The sequence below is a fragment of the Zootoca vivipara genome, chromosome 13 (assembly GCF_965207765.1).
Source record: "Zootoca vivipara chromosome 13, rZooViv2.hap1.1, whole genome shotgun sequence".
NCBI classification, from domain to species: Eukaryota; Metazoa; Chordata; class Lepidosauria; order Squamata; family Lacertidae; genus Zootoca; species Zootoca vivipara.
The window spans coordinates 29,083,383-29,111,153 of NC_142596.1; the positions used below are offsets into that span (position 1 = coordinate 29,083,383).

A 27,771-nucleotide genomic window follows, 5' to 3' on the forward strand; every position below is an offset into this window, starting at 1 on the left:
GTAAAAGCTCTTTAAAAGACCATTTTAAACACAAAGTAAGAGGAAGCAGGATCCCCTGGTGGACTCTCCTTCGCTAGAGGGGTTTGGATTAGATGACCTCTGAGGTCCCTCCCAACTCTACAATTCTAGAATTCTAGGTGTGGAATCACTTACAGGTAGCCGGGCTGGGTTAGTCTGGGTGGCTGGTTGAGCAGCCCCATTTATTCAGCAGTTGGAGATTTCACCAAGGAGAGGTGCAGCTAGCAACCCCCCCCCAAAAAGTAGGTGATGATGCCAGTAGGACACTCCCCCCCCCCGCTCTGTTTCCAGAAGATTTGTTGGAGGAAAATTACCACTTCAAAGCACTTGACCTAGTTGAGAGGATTTTAATTTGTGGACAGCAAAGTATAAACAAGGCGGCCAGTGAAGCGATGGTTAACAGCAGCTCCTCCACGCTTCTGTGTTTGGAGAGGCCATGGCTAGTTAATGGGTGGCAAAGCCGTACGTGCCGTAGAACAGATGAAAAGAAGACTCACACCCACCCGCCTGCCTGCCAGTATGCTGGGCCTGTATCCAACATTCAGGAAGCAGCTGGGTGGGAACCAGGGATGCGCACAGCCACCAAACCAATGGACTGGGGGTTTGATCTGGAAAGAAGCAAAGGATCGGCAGAGCATATATGGCAGGGGTGGGAGTCATTTGCATCCCCAGATGGAAGCTGGTTACTTCATGTTTTCCAGCCGTGTCTACCCTAAAGGGAAGGACACAACCTTCTCTTGCAGATGACTCAGCCATGGGGAAGCCGTGGCCTGCCAGGTGATGCTGGACTCCCATCAGCCAGCCTGGTCAGGCAAGGTGGGAGTTGGGAATCTAGCAACTTCCGAAGAACAACAGGAGCCCTGTCCCTGCCCTATGCCCTTCCAGACATACTACCCCTAATCATAACCCTGTGCAGGGACACCCCCCCCTTCGCAAAATCCACAAGGCCACCCACCTCCTGCCTGCACTCAAGCCCTATGCTCTGGAACAACCTCTACAAAGCTGCCCCCTTTAGGAAGAAATGGGTCAAAGCAGCTGCTTGCCGAGGGCATGTGTTCAAGAGTGGATTGCTTCTGCTAAGTGCCAGGTCACTTCCTCAGTGCCACCCTTGAGTCACATATATCTCGCTGCCTGAAAAATATGCGGCTGACAAAGGGGAGGGGTAATCTGGACAGACTGTTGATCTGGGTCACAGTGCATGCCCCCCATCTACGATGGCCTTCACAAGAGTCGTATGAAGTGGAGATGGAGACTTGCTGGGAAGCCCTCAAGGGCCAAATAGATGACCACTTTCTCATCTTGTCCAGGCAGGGAGCAGAGCCTTTACCACTGGAAAGTGGCAGGGAGGGAGGGAGGCTACATACGCACCTGCCTGGAGGAGAGGGTGCCGAGGGGCCTCTAGTCACGTTTGCCTCTAATTAGGAATGTGTTGGGGGGGGGGGAAGATGACAGCAGAAGCACACAGGACACACACACACACACCCCGCTTGTAGGCTCAGGAGGTTTGTCTCTGCCCATTTCACATTCCAATGCGCCCTGGACTAGGGATAAATAAATAACATGTGTGTCTCTCACAAGTGAAGGAGTAGACAGTGGGGTTAGTCCAGGCTGGTCAGTGGCAGGGCTATGGTGGTCAGTGGGAAAAGGCCTCCCATATGGGACAGAACAGTCCAGGTCGTGGGCAAGGGTGTGAGGCAGAGGAATGAAGGGGATGGCCAAAGAGGGAAGGTGGTGTTATACAAGGCAGCTTCTGGCAGAGTCTGCCAGTCGGGCCTGGGGCCAGCTGCTTGCAGGACTCTCACAAGCCACGCCAGTCACGCCGAAGCTTCTTCCCACTCTTCCTCCTGCAGAGGGCCACGGGAGGGCTGGGTGGAGACGGCTAGACCTGGGTGAGGGGCAGGAACTTCTGGTAGTAGCTCTTGGTGACGTCAATCATCAGCTCCTGTGTGCACTCGGGAAGTTCTCCAGAGAAGAGCCCTGGGGGTGAAGTGGAGTGTGAGCAGCCAGCCTGGCATTAAGGAACATCCTTTGCTGTGTGGTCACTGTCCCACTTTGAGTGAGGCACACACAGCTTTATAGGGCAGGCCTCCCCCCACCCTTTTTCCCCATTTACCTGGGCAGCCTGCAAAGACAGTAAAAGGTGGGACCACCGTTTCCGGAGGCAAGACTGTGTTGTCGAGGATCTTGCAGCAGTCTTTGAGGACGCACCGGCGACCCTAAAAAGGATGTGCCACAAGTCAGTTTGGAATTAGAACAGGCCCCAGGTTCCTAATCTTCCACCTGCCACTCATGCCCTGGACCTCCAGGCTTAAAGGGCCAGCAGGCAGCCCAAATGCTCAACTGCATCCAAGGGGATGGTTTTGTTCTTAACTGGCAATCTCACCAACTACAGCACTTCAGGACTTTCCTTCTGAGTACTGTAGACGCTCCTTCATTGGAGGTTTTTTAAACAGTTTCGATGGCTATCTGTCAAGGTTTCTTTAGCTGTGATTCCTGTGTTGAAGGGGGTTGGACTAGCTGGCCCACAGGACTCCCTTGCAACTCTACAATTCTATGTGTGGTTTGCAGCACTAATATTGGGTAAGGAATCAAACTGCTGGCTCACCTCCCCCCCCTTTGTGTTTCTGTAGCAAGAGCAATGTGCAGGGAGCTTGGATCAGGGGAGCGTGCACAGTCAGCACGTCTGAAGAACTAGAGGTAAATGCCTGGCTTTATCAGATGTTTAACAAAGAAGCACCTGGCCAACTGCCTCTGGGGCAGTCCAAGGGTGGGGAACCTTTGGTCATCCAGGTGTTGTTGAACTAACACTCACATCATTTCAGGCCACTGGCCATGCTTTCTGGGGCTGATGGGAGCTGTAGTTCAGCAACATCTGGGAGGTCCAAAGCCTTTCCACACATGGCACAGAGAGCCAACAGCCAGCAGAAACAGCTGGGGGGAAGGCAGAGGGGGGCTTGGTGTGGCCTGCAGACCACCCAGCAAAGAATAAAAATATATGAAAAGGCACCAAGAGTGTGTGTGTGTAACTGCATGGTTAAACTATGGGACTTAGTCCGACAGGAGGCAATGGTGGTCCCCAACTTAGGTAAAGGTAAAGGAACCCCTGACCATTAGGTCCAGTCGTGACCGACTCTAGGGTTGTGGCACTCATCTCGCTCGATAGGCCGATGGAGCTGGCGTTTGTCCGCAGACAGCTTCCAAGTCATGTGGCCAGCATGACTAAGCCGCTTCTGGCAAACCAGAGCAGCGCATGGAAACGCCATTTACCTTCCCGCCGGGGCGGTACCTATTTATCTACTTGCACTTTGACGTGCTTTCGAACTGATAGGTTGGCAGGAGCAGGGACCGAACAATGGGAGCTCACCCCGTTGTGGGGATTCGAACTGCCGACCTTCTGATCGGCAAGCCCTAGGCTCTGTGGTTTAACCCACGGTGCCACCCGCATCCCGGTCCCCAACTTGGATGGCTTTAAAATAGGATTTGACAAATTCATGGAAGAGAGGGTTATTGATGGCTGCTAGCCACTTCGGCTCTGTTCTACTTCCACTGTCAGAGGCAGGATACCTCTGAATACCAGTTGCTGGAAAGCACCGGGAGAGTGCTCTTGTGCGTGGGCTTTCCATTGGGGCATTTGGTCAGCCCCTGTGAAAAGATGGGCCCCCTTTGGCCTGATTCAGCAGGCCTGTCTTTTGTTTTTCTGTACCACACTCTAGTTTAAGGGTGGGGAAACCATGCCTCCAAATCCATCAGTTCCAGCCAATGCAGCAGATGGTCAAGGCTAATGGGAACTACAGTACAGTCCAACTCCATCTGCAGGGACACAGCTCCCCTGCTCCAGCTGAAGTTCCCATAGAACCTGCTTGAGCAGGTGAGCAAAGTGTAGTGATTAACACTGGATCTTTTATTGTTCTGGCAAAGGTGTGTTTTCGCTTCAGACACCTCTGGGCCGCAGTTCCTGGGCATGAGAGGAGCCGAGTTGCTCAGGTCAGGTGCCAAAGACAGGTTCTGGGACAGGTAAGCGGGAGTCACGTCCCACACACTGCAGTCCCCGGACAGCCAGAAGCTCTGTTCTCTCAGCAAATAAAAACCTAACAATGTTTGCTCAGGTGGGGATGTGGGAGAGATTCAGAGAGCTCTCGAGTTACCTCGTTCTGAAGTTTGTTGTTTGGTTTGGCTGCCAGAGAGGGGAATCATTCCCATCAGGAAGACTCCATTGGGAGATCAGACGTGCCCTCTCTTTAAAGAGACACAGACAGTCTGCCCCCCTTTTCAGGGAGATAGGAAGATTCATGACAGATAAAACTAAGTCGTTCTCCAAATGGCCCATAGTTAAACTTCCTCAAAACAGTGCATAGTTAAATTGTGGAACTCATTCGCACAGGAGGCAGTGATGGCCACCAACTTGGATGTCTTTAAAAGAGGACTGGACAAATTCATGGAGGGGCGACCTATCAATGGCTACTAGCCAGTATGACTATGCTCTGCCTCCACAGTTGGGAGACAGCAATGCTTCTGAATACCAGTTGCTGGAAACCACAAGAGAGGAGAGGGCTCTTGTGCTCAGATCCTGCTTAAGTGTTTCCCATAACAGGCATCTGGTCGGCCACTGTGATAACAGGATGCTGGACTAGATGGGCTTCCTTTGGCCTGATCCAGCAGGCTCTTCTTGTGTTCAGGAAACATGCTCCCTCCTCGGGTATCTCCACACAGGCCAAACCACAGCGGTATCTTGTTCAGGTAAGCTGTCCTCTTCGCATTTACCAGCAAGGCTGACAAGCCAAGGCCTCTGAACTGGTGCCAACTCTGGGAACAAAGCGCTATTCAGGGCAGCCCCCACGAGCAGCTGGCGCTTGAGCTAAGGCCACTTTGTAGGAGAGATCCGCTGCAATGCCCGTTGACAAAAGAGCAGGGGAGCCAAGTGGCATTTAAAGTGCAAACACTGAGTCACGCAGGGCTTTTTTTTTTAAAAAAAAAATACTAGTGCTGGACGGTGAAGGACAGAGGAGAAGGTTGCTACAATTGGGGCTGAGATTGATACGCTCTCCTGGGATCTCTCAACAGGCACTTGGGCAAGTTGTCAACAGGTCACGTGGGTACAGCTTCACAGCCATATTGCCACAGGATGGCCACCAACTTGGATAACCATTATTATTATTATTATTATTATTATTATTATTATTATTATTACACCGCCCCTCTGGCTGGGCCTCCTCAGCTATTCTGGGTGGTTTCCAGAAAAATATAAATAATAATAAAATGTCAGAACAGGGCTGCATTCAGAGGTTTCCTAAAAGTTGTGCAATTCTTTATCTCCTTGACATCTGATGAGAGGGCTTTCCACAGGGAGGGTGCCACTGCCGAGAAGGCCCTTTAAAAGAGGGCTCGGCAATATCATGGAGCAGAGGGCTCTCAATGACTACTAGCTATGAGGGCTGTGCTGTACCTCCACACCTGGAAGCAGCAATGTTTCTGAATACCAGTTGGTAGAAACAACAGGAGGGGAGAGCTGCTCTTGCATTCTGCTTGCTCGTTTACCATAGGCAATTGCTCAGCCTCTGTGAGAACAGGATGCTGGATTAGATGGGCCACTAGCCTGATCCAGCAACATACTCTTATGTTCTTACACTCAGCCATGGAAATTGTGTGTTATAGGTTTATGGGTGTGTCTTTTATTGCTAACCACATTACACAGATATGATGCCTTTTTCTCTCAGACAAATTGTGTTTCTCTCACACACTGATGAATCACTGGATTGTACCCATGTTAGCCTTACTCAGAGCAGACCCATATCCAGTCATGGGCTTTACTAACTTAGGTTCACTTATTTCAGTGGGTCTACTAACCCTGAACAGGAGTTAGTTGGATACAACCCCATGGCTGTTAATTGGGGATGGCTTCATTAAGTCTGTTCAGAAAGGGTTAGGTGCATAGAGAGGTTCTAACTGTCAGGGATGGAAGTTTTATGGATGTAGAATCTACTAGAATCTTCCTGAACTTTCTAGCGTGTTCACAACAGAACAAGCTTGCAGCTGCGTTTATCTAGTCAAGGTCGCTGCCTCAGTGGGAGATACATATCCCTGCCTGCGACTTGGGACCCTCGTACCTACGGGACCGCCTCTCCTGGTATGCCCCGCGGAGGACCTTAAGGTCCACAAACAATAATATTCTGGAGATCCCGAGTCATAAGATGGCTAGATTGGCCTCTACTAGAGCCAGGGCCTTTTCAGTACTGGCCCCTACCTGGTGGAACGCTCTTTCCCAGGAGACCAGGGCCCTGCGGGATTTGTCATCTTTCCGCAGGGCCTGCAAGACAGAGCTATTCCGCCTGGCCTTTGGGTTAGACTCAGCCTGACCCCTGTGTTTTTCTCCCTCACGGCTTGGATTTATGGCCTACTTGAAATGAGGCTGCATTTCAAATTTTAATACTGTATTTTAATCTGTATTTTAACTAATTGTTTTTATGTTTTATTGTGGTTCTGTTGGTGTCAGCCACTTATGGCCTACTTGAAATGAGGCTGCACTTTAAATTTTAATACTGTATTTTAATCTGTATTTTAATTAATTGTTTTTATGTTTTATTGTGGTTCTGTTGGTGTCAGCCGCCCTGAGCCCGGTTTTTGACTGGGGAGGGCGGGGTATAAATAAAAATTTATTATTATTATTATTATTATTATTATTATTATTATTATTATTATTATTATCTTCTGTCCTCCATCCTGCTCTTTACTTTTCTTTCCATGTATATTGTGTGATTTTGCTTCTGTAACTGGATGCGTTTTGGAGCAAAGATTTTGCCTTACTGGGAACCCAGTAAGTTCCTGTATGCATTTAAGCCTCAGTAAAACTCTTACTGAAGAATCCTGCTTCCTTTGTATTTGTTTTTCTTTGATCTCTACAAAGAGTAGACTCTGCTGGGTTTTTTTACCCATGTCCTGGAGTTGCCCAGGCATGAAGACAGGGGGTGACCGGATTTGGCCATCAGCCCTGTCACTGGCATGCTGCTCATCCTGTGCAGTGCAGAACCATGCACACACTTTCACTCAATAACTTTTTCATAAGAACATAGGTTGCTGCCCTATACTGAATCAGGCCCTTGGTCCATCTACTCAGTATTGTCAACACTGACTGGAAGCAATGGTTCTCCATGGTTTCAGGCAGAGATCTCTCTCAGCCCTACTTGGAGATGCTACTGAGGATTGAACCTAGGACCTTCTGCATGCAATGCAGATGCTGTACCAATGAGCTATGGCCCTTTCCCAATGCTTAGTGCTAGAGCATCTGCATTGCATACAGAAGTTGGGGCCTGCTTCTCAGTTCCCTCAGTCTGAAGTTGCGTCCACGCCCCACAACACAAAAAGAACCGCACAGACCAAACTCCTGCTGCTGCCCCAGGTGGAGCTCTGCTAGGTGAGCAGCAGAAATCTCCTGACAGGCCTGCCAAGCCACAGCCCTTCCCATCGCCATGACCCCACCCTCCTGCCATTAGCTGGTGCCCTGCACTGTTGCAGACAAGAGGGGAACACTGCAGCTGGGACTGGAGTTTGGCAGCCGCAGCAAGCAGCTGACCAGGAGCAGAAAGGCTCCACTCCACAAGTTGAAATCTCTGGCATATGAATGGGTCTCAGCTTCCGCCTGCCTCCCCAGCCAAACATTGACATGGCCAGGAAGTTCCATTTGAATGGGTGCATGTGTGGATCTTGAACTGGAGTGTAATCTGTTTAGGCATCCAGACTTACAAGAGCCTCAGGGTGAACTAGAGAGCCCATGTGGTGTAGTGGTTGGTGTCAGACTAGGACCTGGAAGATACCAGGGTTCAAATCCCCACTCAGCTAAGAAGTTCACTGGGTGACCTTGGGCCGGGGACTGCCTAACCTACCTCCTCAGTGTTGTTGTGAGGATAAAACAGGGTAGAGGAGAATGATGTAGTCCACCTTGAGATCCCTGGAGGAAAGGTGGCATATAAATGCAGTAAATAAATAAAACTTGATTCTGAGCCAAATAAATACCCTGGCTAGTTGCCCACAGGCATCTGGTTAGCCACTATGAGAACAAAATGATTGACCAGATGAGCCCCCTTTGACCTGGCCCAGCAGACTCTTCTTAGGTTCTTTTGGCCCCTGTGCAACTGCTTGAAATTCAGTGGGACTGTTATGCTACATAGACTTTACAGGATGCCCAAGGGGAGACACACTTACAATGACACAGTTCTTGCCTATGTGGACATAGGAGCCGATCTGAGCTGCATTGACGACACAGTCCTCCTCAATGAAAACGTGGTCACCGATGTGCAGAGGGAAAAATGCAACCCTGAAGAAGCAATATACATGTGTGTTGAGGGAGCGGGGGCAGATTTACAGCCAGCAACACCCACCCCACCAAAAATAAAATATAATCTAATCACTGAAGCCCCAGAACCATAACAAATTTGGTGAGGATGACTTGCAAAGCTTGATCAAACAACATGCAGCATGCCCAGGAGCTACCAATACCCAAGTGGGATTGGCAAGGAAGAACACAAAGATTTCCTGGATTCCCCCCCCCCCCCAAAAAAAATTCCTCACAGTTGGCAACCTCCTGTGGAAGATTCATTCCCCGTGTCTGCTGTCATGGGATTGCTGTTTATGTCATGATGGTGTATGTTTTCATTCCAGAGTGGGAAGTGACGAAGACAGGATGTTTGTGTTACTGTGTTTCCTGAAGTGGTACTACTGTCCATTGTTCATTCTCTTTGCTGTCTGATGCTAGAGAGAGGGGGAGCCATGTTGCAGTGCTCCGAGTGTGTTTATATGTAAATAAACATAGATTAGCCAAAATGCTGGGTTGCTGAGTTCTATTACACAACTGCGCAAACTCAATGAATCTGTAAGTGTGCTGATGTTTCTCGGCATCAGTCGCTCTGATGTGCGGGTTGGAGAAAGCTTTTGAAGCTCCCGAACGATCGAACAGGAGGGAGAGAACATGCCAGTTGGGCATGTGTCTTTGCCAAGGTCCTACTCGTGTGTAGATCCTAACACCTCCAACCAAAGCTCTTCCGCTCTGCCCATCCTTACGGTAGGTTTGGGCGGCAGCCATGTCAAGAAGCAGATGTAAGGCAGTACACCAGCCCCACAATGTCTAGGACTGCTGTCTTTTGGCTAGAGGCCAATGCAGAGATCTCCTTCCACTTCCACTGAGACAGCAATCACCCTCTCAGCAAAGTCTCCATTTCCAAGTATGTGGGATCCTTAACCTCCCAGGCTCATCATCACCAGGAAAGGTCCCATGCACTCTTTGAACAATTATATTAAGGAAGTAGATTCAGCTGGTGGGACTGGTAATCTCCCTCACCAACCATGGGTCAAGTTTGACAGCTGGGAGGGGCTGCTCATCTGTCAATGGCATGGCATCATGACTGAAATCAAACAATGTGGGTAAGCAAACACAGCACTATGCAAGCCCTGGTGAGCAGCTGGTTGCTGGGACTTTGCTGGAGCTATCTAACCATAGATATGTAGGCTAAAAAATTGTATACACTCTTCTCTACTCAAATTCCTTAATCTAAAAACGGACCAAAACAATGGAGCCAGGCAGCATAAGTCACCTTCACTAACCCCCACACTTTTGAAGTTGGGATGTGTATGTGATGATTTCTCAATAATCTTCTATGGATAGTTGTCACTTCTGCCAAAGGATATTCAAATGGGGGGGGAGAGAGATATCAAAAGGAATCAAGCAGTTGGGATTATCAGTCTAGGGTTGTATGTTTATTAAAGAACCCAGCTCCTTGAACTCAAAACTCAGCACTACCCTGTTTCAAGGAAGCCCTCCCACCTTGTCCCAAGCAACTCCTACCCCTTGCTGAATTTCTTGAAAGGTGGACGGATGACACTTCGGCTTTTGACCACGCAGTGGCGCCCAACTCTCACATTGGCCAAGTCCCCTCGGATTATGCAGTCATTCATGACAATTGTCTGAATGGGAAAAGAAGAGAATTACTGCAGTTTTGTCAAAGCAGGATGGGACCCTGAGAAACATGCAAATAAGATGGGATTCATGTAAATCTGAACAACACACCAAATGGCTCATCTTCCTTGGTTGCTGTAAGAACCACCCCCAGGTACAGCCTGTGTCAAGATTATCTTTTATTTATTATAGTATTTTTATGTTGTGTTATACGGCCAAAGAGCCTCCCTAGATGGTTCTCAATTTTAAAAAGCATAGAAACAATTTAAAACATAAATTTAGGAAACGGCTTTGAAAATGAGAAGAGCAGTAAAACTTGAAATATGAAGGAAGAAAGGTGTTTCGCAGTTTTCTATAGCCTGGTCAATTGTAAACACACAATCAACACACTTGAAGGGGTCCACCTCAAGAGCCCCCCTGCCTCTGAGTACCCTCCAGGTAATTTCACTTCTCCCCCCCCCCACTCACTTTGGGAATCACTGGCCTACCTTAACAAGAGGTCTTATTTCCCATCCTTTGAATCTATCAGTAGGCCATGAACTGTTCACTGCAGTTAGAATCCCTTCCTACCCTGCCCCATAAGCAGCCTCTGGAGTTCAAGGGCCTCTCACCTTGCCATTGAGCACGATGTTCTGGCTTCCACACAGCACAGATTGCCTGCTCACTTTGTTCCCAGATGCCTAAAGAGATAAAGGCAGAAATGATTAGCAAAAACAAAGCTCTTCAAGAAGGGACTTGGGCGAGAGCCCTGTGGTCTTTGCAATATGGGTGGGAGCACCAAAAGGCCATAGTTATCTGTAACCCAATGACCTCCAGATTAACCACCACAATGTGGTATGCCTGCCTCTAAATATTTCTTCAGGGGTGGGTGGGTTGTGCTTCATTTGATATGATAATTAAGTGCTGTTATGCTATTATTTTATTATTTCACTGTGGATTTTTTAAAATTCTTAGTGGCTTTGCATGAACGCAACCCAATAGCATATAAGGTCATAGGAAGCTGCCTTATACCAAGTCAGACCAATTGGCCCACCTCCCTCAGCACTGACTGACAACAGCTCTCTATTTAACCATCCCCACCCCAAGGAAGCTGGGGGTTGAACCTGGGTTTTTTTACATATAAGGGAGGGGCTGACTCCTGTTCATGGTCTTCTTTGGCGTAGGCAAGTAAGATTGTCTTCCATAAACACGGTTTTAACAAAGAGTCTGTAAGTGACTGTGGAGGCCAATTCTGGATCCACACATCCTTCCACAGTGGGGACATTGGTTTCTGGGCAGGAGTTGATCACGGTGTGGATTTGCCAAGTGTGCCTTCCTCCTAGCACATTTCTCCGTTGTGTCCTGAGTTCGAGTGTCTTCAAAGTCCATGACACCTTTGGTAAAGGCTGTTCCCCAATTGGAGCACTCGCAGGCCAGTGTTTCCCAGTTGTCAAGTGTTTATACTACATTTTTAAAGACTTGCCATGAGACAGTCTTTAAACCTCTTTTGTTGACCACCAGCATTACGCTTTCCATTTTTAAGTTCGGAATAGAGTAGTTGCTTTGGAAGACAATAATCAGGCAACCGCACAACATGACCAGTCCAACAAAGTTGATGTTGAAGAATCATTGCTTCAAACTGGTGATCTTTGCTTCTTCCAGTACACTGATATTAGTTCACCTGTCTTCTCAAGTGATGGTTAAATTTTTTCGGAGACACCGTTGATGGAATCTTTTGAGGAGTTGGAGATGGCGTTTATAAGTGGTCCATGTTTCATGGTAACTGGTTATTAATTGGGAATAGCCAATGGACACACACATTGCCGGTACTGAAACTGCTTCACTAGGTGTTGGTTAGTTTCCAAATAGCCATTTCTCTTACCTTTTCAGCAACCAGGTGCCCTACTGATGCTTTGGAATACAAAAGACCTAGAGGGCACCAGGCCAGGGAAGCCTGCTTTAAAGCCTTTGCCAGCTTAGGACCCAGGTACTTGGAGGGCCACAGTGATCGTGGCATAAGACTTTTCACCGCATGCCCCCACCCTCTGAAGCTAAGTGGGGTCGGGGGTCGGGAGAGGGCCTTCCTGGCTCCACAGGGTATGCCTTTCAGGTACTAGCCAAAGGCCCTTCCAGACCCCACCATCACAACCTGCACTCTGCTGCAATTATATTATTTAGACACTTTCCATCCTGCTTTTCACGCAAAAAGGGGGGGCAGCCTTCCAGAGCGGCTTATATAGCACTTTAAAAAAGGAAGGAAACAAAAGGCGGCCCCACCCATAGCCTTAAAATAAATTTTAAAAAGACAAGGCATGCGGGGAGGGAGGGGAAAACGATCGAATTGTGGCCTCCGCTCTGCCTCCATACGTTTCATGCGTTATTCTGAGGTGAGTGCCCTGGCATGGCGATGCTTCTCCCACTCCCACGGGCCTGGTTCCCGGGTAAAGAGGACTAGCACCTTGACTCGACACGCACCGTCTCGATGTACTCGGACTTGTTGTAGAGCATTTCGCTCAGCTCCATCGCGAAGCCCCCGCGTCACACCCAGAGCGGCTCCCAGACTCTATTGTCCCCGCGGGGCTACCGTACAAGCGTCCCACTTCCGCCCTCCCGCGGGCCGTAGACTTTGCAACCTATCAGCACGGACCTTCCCGGAGGCCCCAAACACTGCCAGCCAATGACTGAAGACGAAATTGAAGTGAAGACATTTACTTCCGGTTTCTGTTTAAAAACAAGGCGGCTTCCCCCCTCCCCTGCCTTATTCTCCATGGTGCCCTGTCTTATTTCAACATTTGGCTCTGACAAGAGACATCCCTTTGCCGGGCAGCGCCTGGCGTCCCAGCTACGGAGAATAAAACGCGCAGTATTAAGTGGCCGGGTGAGAACGGCATCGGGGTGGGGTGGGGTGGGGGAATGAGCCTCTCTCTACCTTCCCTCTCTATGGCGCTAACTCCCGTTTTATGACATGGCGCATGCGCAGACATTCCCTCGCTCCCGGCGAATATTGCGTTTCCATGGACGCCGTTTCGCTGGTTCAGTAACTGCGCAGGCGCAGCTGGCGCGAGGTGCGTAGCGCGCAGAGAGCGGGAGATATGGAGCCTCCGCGGGGCCACTTCCCGGCCCTCAATGCGCAGGAGAAGGCCCAGGTGGGCACCGGGCGAGAGGGGCCGCGACCGAGGGGCTTTTGCTGGAGGAGGAAAGGGCGGGAGGGTCTCTTGAAGGGAGGCCAGTTTGGCCTGGCAGCTGGGGAGGGAAGGTTATTTTCCTGTGGTGGAGATTTCCTGTGGTGGGATTTCTAGGTAGGGCTGGGAACCTTGGAGAGTTGCTGCCAGTCAGTGTAGACATTACAGGCTAGATCAGGCATCCCCAGACTTCGGCCCTCCAGATGTTTTGGACTACAATCCTCATCATCCCTGACCACTGGTCCTGTTAGCTAGGAATCATGGGAGTTGTAGGCCAAAACGTCTGGAGGCCCGCAGTTTGGGGATGCCTGGGCTAGATGGACTACAAGACACTAACTTTGTGTAAGGCAGTTTCCTATGTCTTTGCTTAAACCAGCTGTTTATTTAGAACCATGTGGACTGGATTCTTCCTCAACCTTGGGTCCTCAGATGTTGCTGGGCTACCACTCCCATCATTCCTAGCCAGCATGGTGAGGGGTCAGATATGATGGAAGTTGTAGTTCAAGAACATCAGGAGACCCAAGGGTGAGAAAGATCATGGCTTGGAAGATCATGCTCACTCCAGTTTGCATACAAAAAAAAAGCCTGTTTTTAGTCCCCACCGGCATCTTCAGGTGGGAGTCAGAAAGACCTTTGCTTGAAACCCTGGAGACCCACTTCCAGTGTCAACAATACTGAGCTAGATGGAATTTTACTTTGTAGGGAAGGAATATAAACACTTGCTTTGCACACACAAACTCCCAGGTTCAGTTCCCATCAGCATCTCCAGGTGGGAGTAAGAAAGACCCTTGTCTGAAACCCTGGAGAGCCACTGGCCCATATATAGGTCCATAACTTAGCTGTAGAGCAACTGCTTGGCATGCAGCTGGTTTTCAGATTCTCCCTTCAGCATCTCCAGGTTGAGCTGCCCTTACCTGAGACCCTGGAGAGCCACTGCTGTTAAATGTAAAGACACAACTGAGCTGGATAGAGCAGTTATCTCACTCACTATAGGGCAATTTCCTATGTACTCCTTTTGGGGATCTGTTTAAACCAGCCTCCCCCAACTTTGTGCGCTCCAGATGTAGGCCTATAACCCCTATCAGCCCCAACATCATACAGCTGTGTTGGCTGGGGCCGTTGGGAGTTGCACTCCAAAATACCTGGAGGGCACTAGATTGAGGGAGGCCAGTTTATACTGTTGGGGATGCGGTTTTAAGTTATACAGAACCCTTCATTTTGAGTACATTGTTTTGGTGTGTTCTTGTGTTCCTCCTTCCTCCAGCAAGACCGAGTGTTTGGCAATGCAGTTCATGTAGCTGCTGCCTTCCCAAACATTGTTTTAAAACAACTTCTTGTGACCGCCTTGTAACATCTTTGTCTTCTAGCTGAAAGCAAAGTTGGCCTTATTGAAAAGAGAATACAGCAAAACATTCCACAGGTTACAGGTAAGTAAACAATAGTGTCTGCCAAGGACTTATAAGCAACTGATTTCTTCAGTTGGGGAAGATGTTTCATCACCTGAGGCCCTTCTCCATGTGCCTCCTCAAGGGGCCCTGAGGGCAGCAACACGAGAGCAGGTCTTTTCTGCAGTGGCCCCTCACTTGTGGAATGTGCTCCCTGGGGAGGCTCACCTGACTCCTTCCTTACATATCTTTAGGTGCCAGGCAAAAAACATTCCTCTTCTTCCAGGCTTTGGTTAATTATGGCCTTTTAAAATGGGGGTGGGGGTGATATTGTTTTGTTTGTTACTATAGTGTGCATTTTTGTGTTTCTATGTTGTAACCCACCCACCCACCCCGTGATCATCTCATGAAGAGTGATATAAAAATTTAATTAATAATATTAATAACAACAACATTTTTGGCAGAAAATAGAAGCACATCTGATTAAGCACTGGTCTTCCCATTACCCTTGTTTACTGTTTTTGTTTTTGTAGCGTGCTGAAAGAGCTGAAAAGGTGAACAACTATGTCAAGAAAACGGTTGCAGAGAAAAACCTGTTGCTTATGCAAGAGGAAGATGAGGGGGATCTTGCAGGTAAGCCTGGAAAGGCAGATCCATGGTCCTTTGGGTGTTTATCTGTCCTGATGAAGTCATTGCTCCATGGCTTTTGCTCTTGCATTATAGGCTTCCTCTACCTTTCCTACAAGGCAGAGTACTTTTTGTAAGTATTGCACCTGATGCTGTGCTTGGGCAGGCCTCTTGGGCTGAGGACTAAGTGAGAACATTACAGGGAGATGCCATAAAACTTAAATTAAATTTTCTTTTGTTGTTTCTGCTCCAAAACTTTGCATCGTTGGGGTCTTGGGTTCTGTTCACTTAGAATCCCACACATTTTTTGTTTGGCTATGTACAGATGAGGCCTGGTGTCCCAATTCAGAACTACTCTGGGTATTTGTGAGTGCTTATTTTTTAAAATGAGGCGAACTGGGACTAAAGCCATCTTAAAAATTGTGCTGGGTGGACTGGAAGCCTTTGCTTTCTACTTGTGAGATACATGGATAAGCCATGATGAATCGTGCAGAGGAGATGTGCTCCAGACATGTTCAGAGGCATTTTTATCACACGCTTCTAGGCTGAGATCAAACATTTGGAAGAACTGCAGTTCAGTGGCAAAGCATCTGCTTTGAATTCACCAGGTTCATGATTCAGTCTTCAAGCAGGACTTGGAGAGACTCTCTGCCCGAAACACTGGAGATCCGCTTCCAGGAGTGTAGTCAGTAGTCAGATTGACCAATGGTCTGATTCATTATAATCCAGCTTATATTATACAGCTCTGATATTATACAGCTGTTCCTCTAGTTATACTGGTTTGTATGTTCCCACATATTACTAATCTGAAGAAGATACCATATGTTTGTGTAGCCAGAAGTGTTTTTTTGGTATACAGTCATACCTCTTCTTACATATTACTCTGGATACATAAACTGGGTTGCGAATGTGGCAAACCTGAAGTGTATACTTCCGGGTTTCGCTGTGCGTGCAGAAACACTCAATCGCGCCGTGCACGTGCACAGAAAGACGCTTCCAGTTTTGGAGTTTTCGGGATACGGCTGGGCCTCTGGAACGGATCCCATCCGTAACCGGAGGTACCACAGTATAAGGACTGTGAGTTCAGTTCTAGCACTCAAAAGAAATTCCTCAGCACTCAATTATTTAATTCTAAGTGTTTGTTTTTTGTACCTGACACTGTTTGATGAATCTCTGGGTTTTAATTTTTAAAAAAGGAAAGTAGATTTGTCAAGCCTGAACTCCGCTTTCCACTCTTTAGGAAGTGAAACAGAGTTGTATGTTCAACTGCCTTTGTATCATCCTGTAGTTTTTAACTTCTTTTTATTAAAATGTGCTTCGTTTTGCTGTGCTGTGTACTTCCTTGATGGGAGAGTGCTGTTATTTCTTCCTTCACAGATGGTGGCTGTTCAAAGAAGAGCACTGCAAAATCTGCATCAGTCACCTTCAAGCCTGAGGCCTTCAACCAAGAAGACAGCTTGCTAGGAAACTTGAGTTCTTCGTGTAGCAACCAAGACCGCAAAAGTGTTCTCTTTAGTCCTGTTCTTAAGAAAAACCAGAAAAGTTTGTCAATAAGTAGAACCAAAGTGCAACAGAGAGCATCTTTGGCTTTGGAGGAGAGAGAAGAATCTACATCGGATGCACCTCTGAGAAATGTGGGACCCCAGCCAGAGAGCTCCCAGGGCTCCAGGTCCCCAGTTTTCAACAGAAGTGACAGTTTATGGACTGACCAGAGCATCCCAGTGGCCTCCTCAGGGAACACAGCTGAAGAAGGACGAGGCAGCGATGTTTCTCCTGTGTTGCTGCATCTGGAATGTTTACAGGAAACATCTGGGCAAACCACCTTTCTTCATGATCCGTCGTGTGAAAGCCAGGAGTCTTCACCTGAGCATCTTTGTGAGGAAGGCAAATTTGATAGCTCTGGAGGTCCAGCTGTCAAGAATATTGTGTCACCTGCAGACATGCAGAATGAATCTCCACAGATGGAGAAGGAGGCAGGCCGGTTTGCAGGCTTAGCTGTGACCATTGAGGCTTCCCAGGGAGATGCAACTTCCTCTCAAACACATGGGGATGGAATGCAGCAAGAAGGCAGCCGATGCCAGGAACCTCAGAAATTGGAGCTCAGCGGCGGTGACGCTCCCACCAGCAAGCCCAGCGGAAAGGGTTTAGGGGATCAGCTTGAAGAAGCTGGATCTTCCCTCCTGGATAGGGCTCCAGCCACACCTGCTAAGGATGTGCTGAGCTCTTGCACAGTAGTTGAGGGGCTCCTGTTTCCTGTTGAGTATTACGTAAGGACAACACGGCGAATGTCCAGTCACCAGAGGGAGGTGAACTTGGCGGCCGTCATTCAAACCCAGCTGGGCAAAAGTAGGAAAGGACAGAGAATTGCATGCAAGGAGAAGAGCACAGATCCAGCCTCATCATCCTCCCAAGGGCTGAAAGAAAGTGGTGAGCAGAGGGAGGCTATTCCTTTCCCATTTCCTGATTCTGGTGCCAGCCCTGGCACTTCTCCTCTTCAGTCTCTTTCTAATGAGAGCACATCTTCCAGCGGGGACCTAGTACAGAGCGAAGGCCTAGTGCAGTCCAGAAGAAAGAGAAGGCTGAGAAGGAGGTCTAATCACAGGGCCTCATCCTGCACAGTGGAGGACCCAGCAGAGATCGTGGAGCTGACAATTTCCAAGGCTGATAGTTCTCTTGTGCCTAGTGAAGCTCAGGGAAGGAAAGAAAACCACCATGGAAGAGACAAAGCCACAGTGCTTTACATGACAGCTGGTGGCAGCGTGGAATCCAAGCAGAGTGGCAGAAAATGGCCAGCAGAATCTGCACTTTCTGCTTCCACACACCCTGAGACTGTTTTAGAGACTGTCCATGTCTCACAGGCGGTGAACTCAAAGGACAGTGTTCCCTCCAGCTTCATGGGAAGCCTGGAAGAAAATGACAAGACATGTTGTCCTGACAGTGGGTCTCCTGAGCAGGCTGGGAATCGGAATAACGCGGGGGTCAATTTGGCACAAGTGGATAGAGTTGCCTTGCCTCACTATGCAGCCCTAGTTGCCTCTGTGAAATGCAAGCAGAGGGGAGCATCCCGAGGTATGTGCCCCCTGGACCCAGAGCTCGTTCAGCTTTATCACCCAGGGGCAGCTTGGGGGGGGGCTCCTACTTAGTCCCTTTAGAGCAAGGGTCGCCAGCGCAGTATTTGTGGGCACTACAGTGCCCACTAATTTCTCCAATGGCTCCCATGAAAGGCCTCAGTAAATATCCCCTTGGGAATATTTTGCTCATTTCCTGTGTACACTGGCTTGGCTTCTTCAGTGGAGACTCTTTCCCATGGGGAAGTTGAGGAAGCTCCCTTAGGTGGCATGACCTGCAGGATCTCCTTGAGAAGTTCTTTGTGACCCTTTGAAGTGAGTTGGAGGTGCTGTGCAGCTGGCACCCAAGAAGAGCTCCCTGATTGATTGATTGATTGATTGATTGCGCCCCATACTAATTGGGGGTGGTGAGGGCTTTTGGATTTCCAGCTTGGTCACTATACGCTCATTTTACAGGCCCCATGGTGGTCTTTGATATTTCCCCATTGTTTTGGGGCCTTATTGAGCTGGGGGATGGGGGCAGAGGACAAGGCTTTTCAAAATGTACCTGGAAGCAAAGCACACAGTTCCTTTGCATCTGTCCATTTCTTCCAGGAGATTCCTGAGATGCAGGGGGAGTTCACAGCTTAGAGCATCTAGGTCAGGCATCCCCAAACTGCGGCCCTCCAGATGCTTTGGCCTACAACTCCCATGATCCCTAGCTAACAGGACCAGTGGTCAGGGATGATGGGAATTGTAGTCCAAAACATCTGGAGGGCTGAAGTTTAGGGGTGCCTGATCTAGGTGGTTCAGCAGAGGACAACTGAGAGCATGTTTTGAACCAACAGGTCTCCTGCTGCTAATTTGAAGCAGGGTGGCTTTAAGGATCCCAGGAGCCCTTCTAGAGTAAGATCCTCATGACTGCAGTGATTGACAGGCTAAGCTGTTTCTCTTTTGTGTTTGCAGGTAGAAGGAGGGCCAGCCTGCCTGTGGAATCTCAGGATCCTGCCTCACTTTACCTCTCTGGGACAGGTTCCCCCAAATTGTCCCTTCCTTTTCATGGCAAGAGAAGTAAGCTGTCCAGTCTTGAATGGCTGCCCTGTGGCTTAGATCTCCAAGAATTCCACCTACCTGAAGATGAATTTGGGCTCCTTAAACTGGAAAAGCTCAAAGCCTGTGCTGTAAATCTGCCGGAGACTTTTGACACTGGCCAGTCAGCCAAGTGCCTCCAGGACACTAGTGGGGCTGGCTTTGAGAAAGATTCAGCACTAGGAGAGAATCCCATTTCCCTGGAGAAAGAGCCACCCTTTCCAGTGGGCTCCCCTCAGAAAGCTCCTCTGTCAACTGAGTTGTTCCTCTCTCTAGCCCTGGAGGGTGCCAGCAGCCTCCCAGAGTCCCAGCTGCCTACCCCAGTTTTCCCCCGTCTGGGGGCAACCCCAGCCTCCCAGGCCTTGCCAGGCACACCTGGTGCATTTGCTTTGCAAGCTCATGCCAGCCCTGAGCCAGGGGACTCTGCAGGTATTTCTGCCTTGCCCAGGAGCAGGCAAGAGGAAGAAGAGGGAGGTGGCGGAAGGATGCCCTCATGGTCACAAGGCCAAAGGGAAAAGAGCTGGAAGCCTGATGAGGACATAGCCAGCTTTGAAGAAGGGCAGCTATCGGCTGGCGAGTCTGTTGAGTGTTACAAGGAATCCCCCAAACAGGAAGAAAGAGCAGAGGAGCCTCTGGTTGGTTGGTTGGTTTACTCATACAATTTCTGTGCTGCTTTCCAAACAGTGTACAAACAATAAACAACAACAGCAGAGCATCATAGTTACAGCACAAGTTATATAATGAAGAGTTTTCAATAAAACAAAAGAGCAGCTGAACATTATTACTCACTCCACCCACATTCTGCTGCAGTGATCGCACACTCTTGCTGGGTAGTACCAACTGCTCTCTGCTTTCAGTCATAATTGTAGAGGTCTCTGGGATTCCCAAGGAGAAAGCAGAGGCGTTTCTGTCAGAGCTGCAGGCTTGACCTTCCAGGAACTGCAGTTATAATCAAAACTCTCTCGCTTGTGTACCTCTTTCTTCCCTTTCTCTTGGCTGCCTGCAGAACTCCATGACACTCCCTGTTCTTTGGCCCTGCCTAAGTTTCCCACAGCCTCTCTACGTCTTTCCCTTTCTTTGCTTCCATGTCTTGCCTGTTTCTCCCTTCCTTCATTCCTCAGTCTCTGCCCATCCCTCAGGTTCTTGTTGCCTACTGTGCCTCCTTTCTTTGGTCACCTTCGCCTGGAGCTCACTTGGGTCCCCTTAGCTACCCATCCCTCAACATTCCTGCCTACTCAGCCTGTTTCTGCCAGCACCGCTCTCCAGTCATTCAGCCCTGTGTGAGAGTCCCCTCCCCCCCTTCCCCAGCCAGATCAACTTTTCTTTCACAGAAGCTGCATCAATTGCCAGGTTACTGTGGCTGAAACCTTTCCCCCGAGCAGGTAGAATGTTCATGAGCATTTCAAGACCATTCCCAGCAAGGGGCAAGTCACTGTTTGTTTTTAGCCTGCTAGGTGTGGAATACCCTTGCGTCCAAAAGAAGGCAGCCTAGTTCAAGCTTCTGCCCTTAGGCAGGATCTTTCATGCATAAATTCGTGGTACAGATATATAGCCTACGTTGGGTGGGAAACTTCTGTCGCTCCACGTGGTGCTGAACTACATTTTCCAACAGCCCCTTCAAGCATGATGGGAGTCAGAGATCAACAACATTTGGCGTACCAAAGGTTCCCCACCTCATTCAAGGGGTTGGGATATTGAGAGTTCATGTTGCACCTTGACTTCCAGGAATCTGATTTGGGACAATTGTGCTTGAGCCAAGCTTAGGCACCCTTGTCTGTCCAAAATCACATTCCTGCAGAAGCATTAGCATTCCAGGTGCCTGGCGCTTAAGAGGCAAGTGGGAACTCTGCTGCCCGGAAGCCGTATGGTTCTTCATTTTATTACCTTGATGTTTTATTGCAGAACAAAGTGGCTGTAGAAGACCCAGTGGAGGACAGCCAGAGAAAAGGGAGCTTGCAAATGACCTCAACACTAAAGGTTAAAGAAGAAAACCATGTCACATTTTTTTTTAAAGTGCTTTATTGATGTAAATGCATGTCTGCACATTTTTATTTTAAAAAATCCTTGTTCCAACTCTACCTGCTTCTGGACACAGATGTGTCCTTTTCCCCCTGGACAATGTTATTCAGGCTTGCTAGGACCAATTCACACTTTTGTTCATTTATCCTTTTATATGCTTTTATTCTGTTTTATTGGTTTGGGTTTTTCATTATAATGGATATTGTATTTATATTGTACATAGCTTAGGGGTTAAAAAAAATTAAGTGGCTCAGAAATTGTTATGAATATGTAACAAAATACTGTAGATACATAGAAAAAATATGTGAGAGAGACATTGCACATACTTTTGTAAATAAAAAAAATCCTTAATAAAAAATCAAAATACTGTAGAGGTGCAGATAGGCACTTGCCTGTGGAGTGAGAGGAGTGGCACAGTTGCCCCTACCCTCTTGGATGCTCTCCTTTCTCTTGCATCCTCCCCTCACTCCTTTCCTAGAACAGGCCTCCAGGATAGTGCCAAGAATGCTGCTTTTTTTTTGCGTGTGTGTGTGTGTGTGTGTGTAGGACAGCAGTATTGTGGTTGGGTGCCCAAGTGTGCTCTCCCTCTCAGTCTCAGGAGGTGGGGAGGAAGCGGAAGGGCAGAATTAGCCGGGTTCAAGTATGTGCAAGTACTAGACATCGTCAGGACATCTGGCATGAACAGGGGAAAGGCCTTTAGAAATGAAGCACAGAGACCACATCTGGTCCACATTAGGAGGAAGGCCGGGATGTGCAGATGCTTTCCTAGCAAGCTTGAGCCTTGGCCCCTTTATTGAGCTAGCCGCTGGTCTGGTGACTGTACATCTCCAGTAAGCTGCTTTCCCTGTGTAGAGGAGCACCAGCCCCTTGCTGCTGCTGCTGCTGCTGCTGCTGCTGCTGCTGCTGCTGCTGCTAGTGGTTGTTGGTGGTGGAAGCTCTTTGTGGCACATGATTTGCCTGCTCTGGCAACATTTCCCTCCCACCCACCTGCCCCCTATTGATTCTCTTTCTCTTGTTTTGTACAGAGCTGCTCTGCCTCGTGCTTGGTGGACATGGGCACCGTGTGGTGGGAGGCCGCTGACTTCACAGCACTGTGTGTTGTGACAGCTTGTGAGGCTTCCGTTTCCCTCTGGAGGCATCTGGAGTCCGGCCACTGGGGCTCTGTGCACACATGGCACTTTACAAAGGTTAGAAAGAAGGGGTCTTTGCTCCTGCTGAAATAGAATATGTGTGGTCTGCCCCATGGTGGCTATCACCTGCAACTTGCTGCAGTTGCCCTTTAGTAACTTCTGGAAACAAAAACTGGCTCTGGGCTTCTTCCCATTGGAGCATCTGGTTGGCCCTTGGGAGAGCAACATGCTGGACTAGATGGGCCCCCTTTGGCCTCTTCCAGCAGCCAGGCTCTTCTTGTCCTGGAAAGGGGGAGCACGGATGAGGAGGAAGAGAGTTGATCCCTGTTACTCTGGTTCCCCAGGTTCCGGTCATTCAGATTGTCCCCCTGCCGGGTGTCCAGAGCCTTGTGTGTGTTGCATTGGGAGGACTGGAGATTTCGGAGATCAGGTAAGACAGAGGCAAGGAATTATGAGGGCTGCCTTGTCAAATAACCCTGTTTTTCTTGCATGGTAGCACAGAGATGTTACCAATACACGAAGGTTCTCAGCATACCTGCCTGAAGTAAGTGCCGTTGACATAAGGGAGGGATTACAAACATGCTTGGAATCGGGGCCAAAAGCTACCATGTCACCTTTTCCTCTAGGTTCTTGTTTTATTCTTCTGAAGATGGCTGTGTTAAGCAACCCCTCGTCAAAACTGGAAACATAAATGCTGTTCTTGGACTAAAGAATAGGAGGCTGGTCAGCAGTTGTGGGTCACTCCAAGACCAAGAAGTGGAAGTCCTCTCTTTCTCTGAGACAGGAAGGTGAGAGGTGGCGGCAGTAGCAGTGGGAAAGGAAAGTTGCCCAGGGGAGGGGGGGCGGTTCACTGATCTCCTGGAGCAGCAGCAGAGACAAAAGGTGTTTTGCTGTCTTTGAGACATCTTCTACTACTTCTTTCAGCTTGGTTTCAACATCCCTGGGGGTTTCTTTTGTTTCTAGGAGTAAAGAGAGGCAGGCTTTGATGCCTCCTGAAGAGACTGTTTTGGCTTTTGCCGAAGTGGATGGGATGCAGGAGGCTTTAATTGCCTTGACTACCACAGATTGCTTGGTGGTCTGGTAAGCATCTGTATGGAGTTTACTTGTACCGCTGCCAGAACAAAGTTTTTCTCTAAAATCTAAAAACTTCCCAGTGTCCTCAATTAATGAGACTCTGATGTTTGACTTATATTTCATAAGGAAAGCAGAAAAAGTTTACACGGCAATTTTATAAACGTATATTCCACCCCTGTTCACATGCGAGGAAATATTTGTTTGTGGGGAGAGGAGACTAGTAAAGGACATTTTAAATATTTTTAAATGATTTTTTAAAATTAAGACTTGGTAATTCAACAGCATGCATTTGTCTTATATTGTTTAAATGTGGGGGTGGGGTGGAAACAGTATTTTTAACATGCTAATCTTAGCAAGCCCAGAAAGTCATGACTAACAGTGGATTTCCTGTGAACAGGCCTAAGACCTGTGGGTATAGAGTGGTATATTATTATTATTACTACTACTACTACTACTACTACTACTACTAATACAGTCGTAGTTCTCGAACGTTTGGCTCTTAAGCGATCAAAACCCATTACCACTGAAGGGAGATGCCTTTGGGCACTGGTTGGGAACAAAGGAAGTTTCCTTATACTGAGTCAGACCATTGGTCTCTCAAGCTCAACATTGTCTATGCCAACTGGCAGCAACGGCTCTCCTGAGTTTTAGACTGGGGAGTTTCTCCCAGCCCTACCTGGAGAGGCCAGAAATTGAACCCAAGACTTTCTGAATGCAAAACAGGTGCACTACCACTGAGCTACAGGCCCTTCTTTGTAACTTGCCCCTCTCTCGGAGGCAGGGTTTTATGTTTCCCAGGCTGTCTTCATGGCCATCTATCCTGAGGAGGGCCTGTTCAAGTGGTTTGGTGCAGGGATGCCAAGAAGGATGTCAAAAACAGCAGAATGGCCAGTTCTAGTGCTTTAGGAAAGCAAAGTGTAAACTTACAACACTGCCTGAAGGGACCTGCTGCCTTTACAGACTCAGGACGGACACCAAAACAGCAAGCAGCCATCATGACTTGTCCGCAAGGTGCTACTATGTTAAGCATTACTTATACATAAAGCAAGCTGCGCAAGCTGGCATCAGTAGCCCAGTTAACACCCCTGGCTTAGAGGCCCCTTCCCAGCTCGCATCCATCTCCTTAGATAAAGGAGTAGCCGACAGGCAGCCGGCGAGTGAAGTCTCTCCTCTCCTAACTGAATCAAAACTAAGGCTTCAAAGCAGATAAACATACGTGACCTCATTTTTGCAGCGACTAACAATTAGTCTTGGGGTTATCCTGACTACCAAGATGGTGTTTACAGGCCTTCCAGAACATTTTTACTGTTTGATTCTACACACCTTTTGCTGCATTCTGTACAGGAGCAGGTGACATTTGCTGTCTCCTTTTGCAGGAACTTGACAACTGGGCAGCTGCTGAGGAAGGTGCCTCTTGGTTTTTCCTACCCAGGATCTGTGTGCCACAAGGTCTATTCTGACTCGGTATGTCTCTTAAAGCAAGTTCTGCTCTGTGAAATACACAGTGCTGCAGTTTGGGCTGGGTCAAGGAGCAAGGCATCTTGGGAAAAAGCGGATCTGGGATTCAAGTTGCACCCTTGCACTTACCTCTCCCACTCCCCCCCCTGATGTTCTTGTCTTTGTGTTGCACTAGCTCCCTAGCTCTAGACACCACCAAGGTCCAACTTTGACCTTGAAGGTCCTAAATCCCTTTAGTTCTGCATTCCTAGGAGGTTGCCTTCCCTCCTACATCCCATTGCAGTGTAAGGCATCAGCAAAGTCTCCATCAATATAGGCTTCTGTTCCCTGGGTTAAAATGTTTCTGGGTTGGCATCTAAGAGCCAGACCAAAATGTTTCGCGATCTGAGATTTTAACAGAAGCTCTGCTTTCAGCCAGGTTTGCAGCAAGTTGTGTGCAGCTTTCAGACTGCAGCATGCCTTGAGTCTTAGAGGTGGGTCAGAAACAGAGTCACAACCTTGTTAAGTGGGTACCACTTTCTTGAGCCCTGGATCTCCTCTCCCTCCCCCCAGTTCCACCACCAGTCGCTGCTACTTTTGTTGCTTGCTGAATTGACATTTCCACTTGCTTTTCCTTCCTTGTGGATCAGGGCCTCCTGTTCGTAGTTCTGAGCCACCCGCATGCCAAGGAGAGCAATTCATGTGTGAACCCTGCCTTCCAGGTGGTTGTGCTCAACCCCAAGACAGCAAGGAGTGCCAGGCTGATGTCCTTATCCCTTCCCCTGGGAATCACAGGAAGGCAAGTTGTTGCTTGTTGTTATTTCCACCCATAAAACCAGCAGTTAGAGCATATTGCAGCCAAACTAGGGTATGGGGATCTGACTGCCCATTTAGCTCAGTTCTTCCTACTCTGGCTGGCAGTAGCTCCCAGGCTCTCTGGCAGAGGTTTCTCCCAGTCCTGCTACCTCTGATAACGTTAACTGGGCGCAGCAAGGACTGGGGGTGTCCTATATTCAAGACACATGCTTCCCCTCCCCCACTTTCTTTCCAGCCCAGTGGAGCTACATTCCTGTTGATGCTTCTGTAGCTCTAGGTCACTGGGAGGGCACTGCCTCCTTCCTGCCAGCCTCCTGTGTAAATCTGATTTTAAGCACTGGAGCTTCCTGGACTCTGGTGAAGGGAGCTGCTTCCTCTGCAGCTCTTCATGTCAGGAGTTCCTAATGAAGCCTCTGCTGGCGTGTGTCATGATGGGTTATCATTCAAGTGCAGACCACTTTCTGCCTGCCACCTTCTCTGCCCTTTGAACATCCTGGACCTCTTCCACAAACAGCTTTCTTTCCTGGTTGATGATGAGGATCATTAAAACATGCTGTAACTTCCACTCTTATTTAAGCAGGCTTTTTAAGGATCCAGATTTTACTGCACTGTTGTGATTTTAAGAAAACAGCCTTGTATAAAGTTGTAGAAAAATGTTAAATCTGTTTTTAATTGTGCGAGTCCTCTGTGTTTCTTGTTTTTATTTTGGTTTTATGCTCTTGCATTTTAGTTCTAGTTTTTTAAAAAATTAAAGTTACGTTATGGGGCAGTATTAATATGGATATTGCTTTTGGCTCTAGGTACTTGGAGGGCGAAGTGAAGGGTGCTTCTGCAGCAGCTGTGCTAACATCTGGAAACATTGCTGTCTGGGATTTATTTTGGGGGCAGTGCACGGCTCTGCTGCCCCCCGACTCTGAAGGGAGCTGGTCTCTCGCCAGGTGGTCTGTGACTGACACTTGTCTGCTGGCTGGGCAAAAAGATGGCAGTGTTTACATTTACAGTTACACAACAGCGTTGAGGGACTCGCTTGGTTAGATGAGTTAATTTGGACAAGATTTCCTGCACTTGAACATGTAAGGACTAGTGGATCTGTTTCTCCAAAAAGTTGAATGCTTTCAGGGATAAACCAATTTCAGAAGTGTTATGAAGTGGCCCTAGGAGAAAGTTGTATTCTGTTTATTCTGGCGTTGCCAGTACAGTTGTGCCTGCTAGGGCCAATGGTAGTTTTATCCCAGAACATCAGGTTGGTGAAGGCTGGTCTCAGGAATTGATAATGGGCACAATCCACTTTTTCTCTGCATACCCCAAACATTTTCTCTGCATACCCCAATGGGCTTTCCTGGGCACAGTATTGTGCAAAATCTATTGTTCTTACTGTTCACCCTCTTGTGCAGGCTTTGAACTGTTAAAAACATTTTCTGGAGTGTCCTAAATGTAATATTAAAATTTCTTTTTCAAAAAATGTATAAAGTTTTCTAGGTGATGTGTTTATTTCTAAACACTGGATGTGAGGGACAGAAGCTATAGACAGCCCCCTCCCATCTTAAACACAAGCTCTTCGCCCAGCGCAAGTGGGAGCGGGGAGGGGGATGTTTCTAGCGGGGAATCAGGAAGTAGGAGCCCGGGCTCAGGCAAGGTAGCCGAGCCAAGGTGCCGCTTGGGAACGGAAGGAGGAAGCGGGGAAACTGCGGGAAGAAGACCGATCCCAGCGACCCCGGAATTGCGCAGGAAACGACGTGGGCGGAGATTTAGTATCCCCAGGCTACTTTGCTGGAGGAAAACACGGGAATCTCCATTCGGAGGTTCTGCACCAGACTGACAGCATGTACATAGCACTGTTTCAGCACTGTAAATAGACTGCACTAAATAAAAGGATAAAAATGCAGAGCTGTGAGGAGTCGTTACTCTAGAGTAGCCACCAGCGCCACTGTGACACTTATAAATTGCCTAAAATTTTCCAAGTGCTGTAGGTGTATCATTGAAAGATGAGACAGACCATTCACCCAGCCTCACAATGGTAATAGA

At 48.4% G+C, this 27,771-nt stretch overlaps 2 protein-coding genes across 5 annotated transcripts; one reads left to right on the plus strand and one right to left on the minus strand.

Annotated features, from left to right (window-relative positions):
- Window positions 1-349: 349 nt before the first annotated feature.
- On the minus strand, window positions 350-12,522 carry DCTN5 (dynactin subunit 5). The gene is made up of 6 exons (XM_035131225.3): window positions 12,416-12,522; window positions 10,573-10,641; window positions 9,851-9,969; window positions 8,215-8,326; window positions 2,132-2,234; window positions 350-1,995 (listed from the first exon to the last, which is right to left on the minus strand). Exons 1-6 carry the CDS (start codon window positions 12,461-12,463, stop codon window positions 1,898-1,900), a joined length of 549 nt encoding a protein of 182 aa, XP_034987116.1. The 5' UTR covers window positions 12,464-12,522; the 3' UTR covers window positions 350-1,897.
- Window positions 12,523-12,646: 124 nt separating this feature from the next.
- Window positions 12,647-27,629, plus strand: PALB2 (partner and localizer of BRCA2). Of its 4 annotated transcripts, none has more exons than XM_088657156.1 (13): window positions 12,647-12,818; window positions 14,490-14,549; window positions 15,041-15,140; window positions 16,512-18,203; window positions 19,148-19,905; window positions 21,173-21,247; window positions 22,315-22,476; window positions 22,764-22,849; window positions 23,046-23,207; window positions 23,383-23,499; window positions 24,870-24,957; window positions 25,653-25,729; window positions 26,547-27,629. In XM_088657156.1, the coding sequence occupies exons 1-13, from the start codon at window positions 12,708-12,710 to the stop codon at window positions 26,779-26,781; spliced, it is 3,723 nt and encodes a 1,240-aa protein (XP_088513282.1). In that variant the 5' UTR covers window positions 12,647-12,707; the 3' UTR covers window positions 26,782-27,629. The 4 variants fall into 4 exon arrangements, with proteins under 4 accessions (XP_088513282.1, XP_088513281.1, XP_034987115.1 ...); XM_088657155.1 differs by having other exon boundaries at window positions 12,651-12,818; window positions 25,581-25,729; XM_035131224.3 differs by lacking the exon at window positions 12,647-12,818 and adding an exon at window positions 12,928-13,086 and having other exon boundaries at window positions 25,581-25,729.
- Window positions 27,630-27,771: the final 142 nt, after the last annotated feature.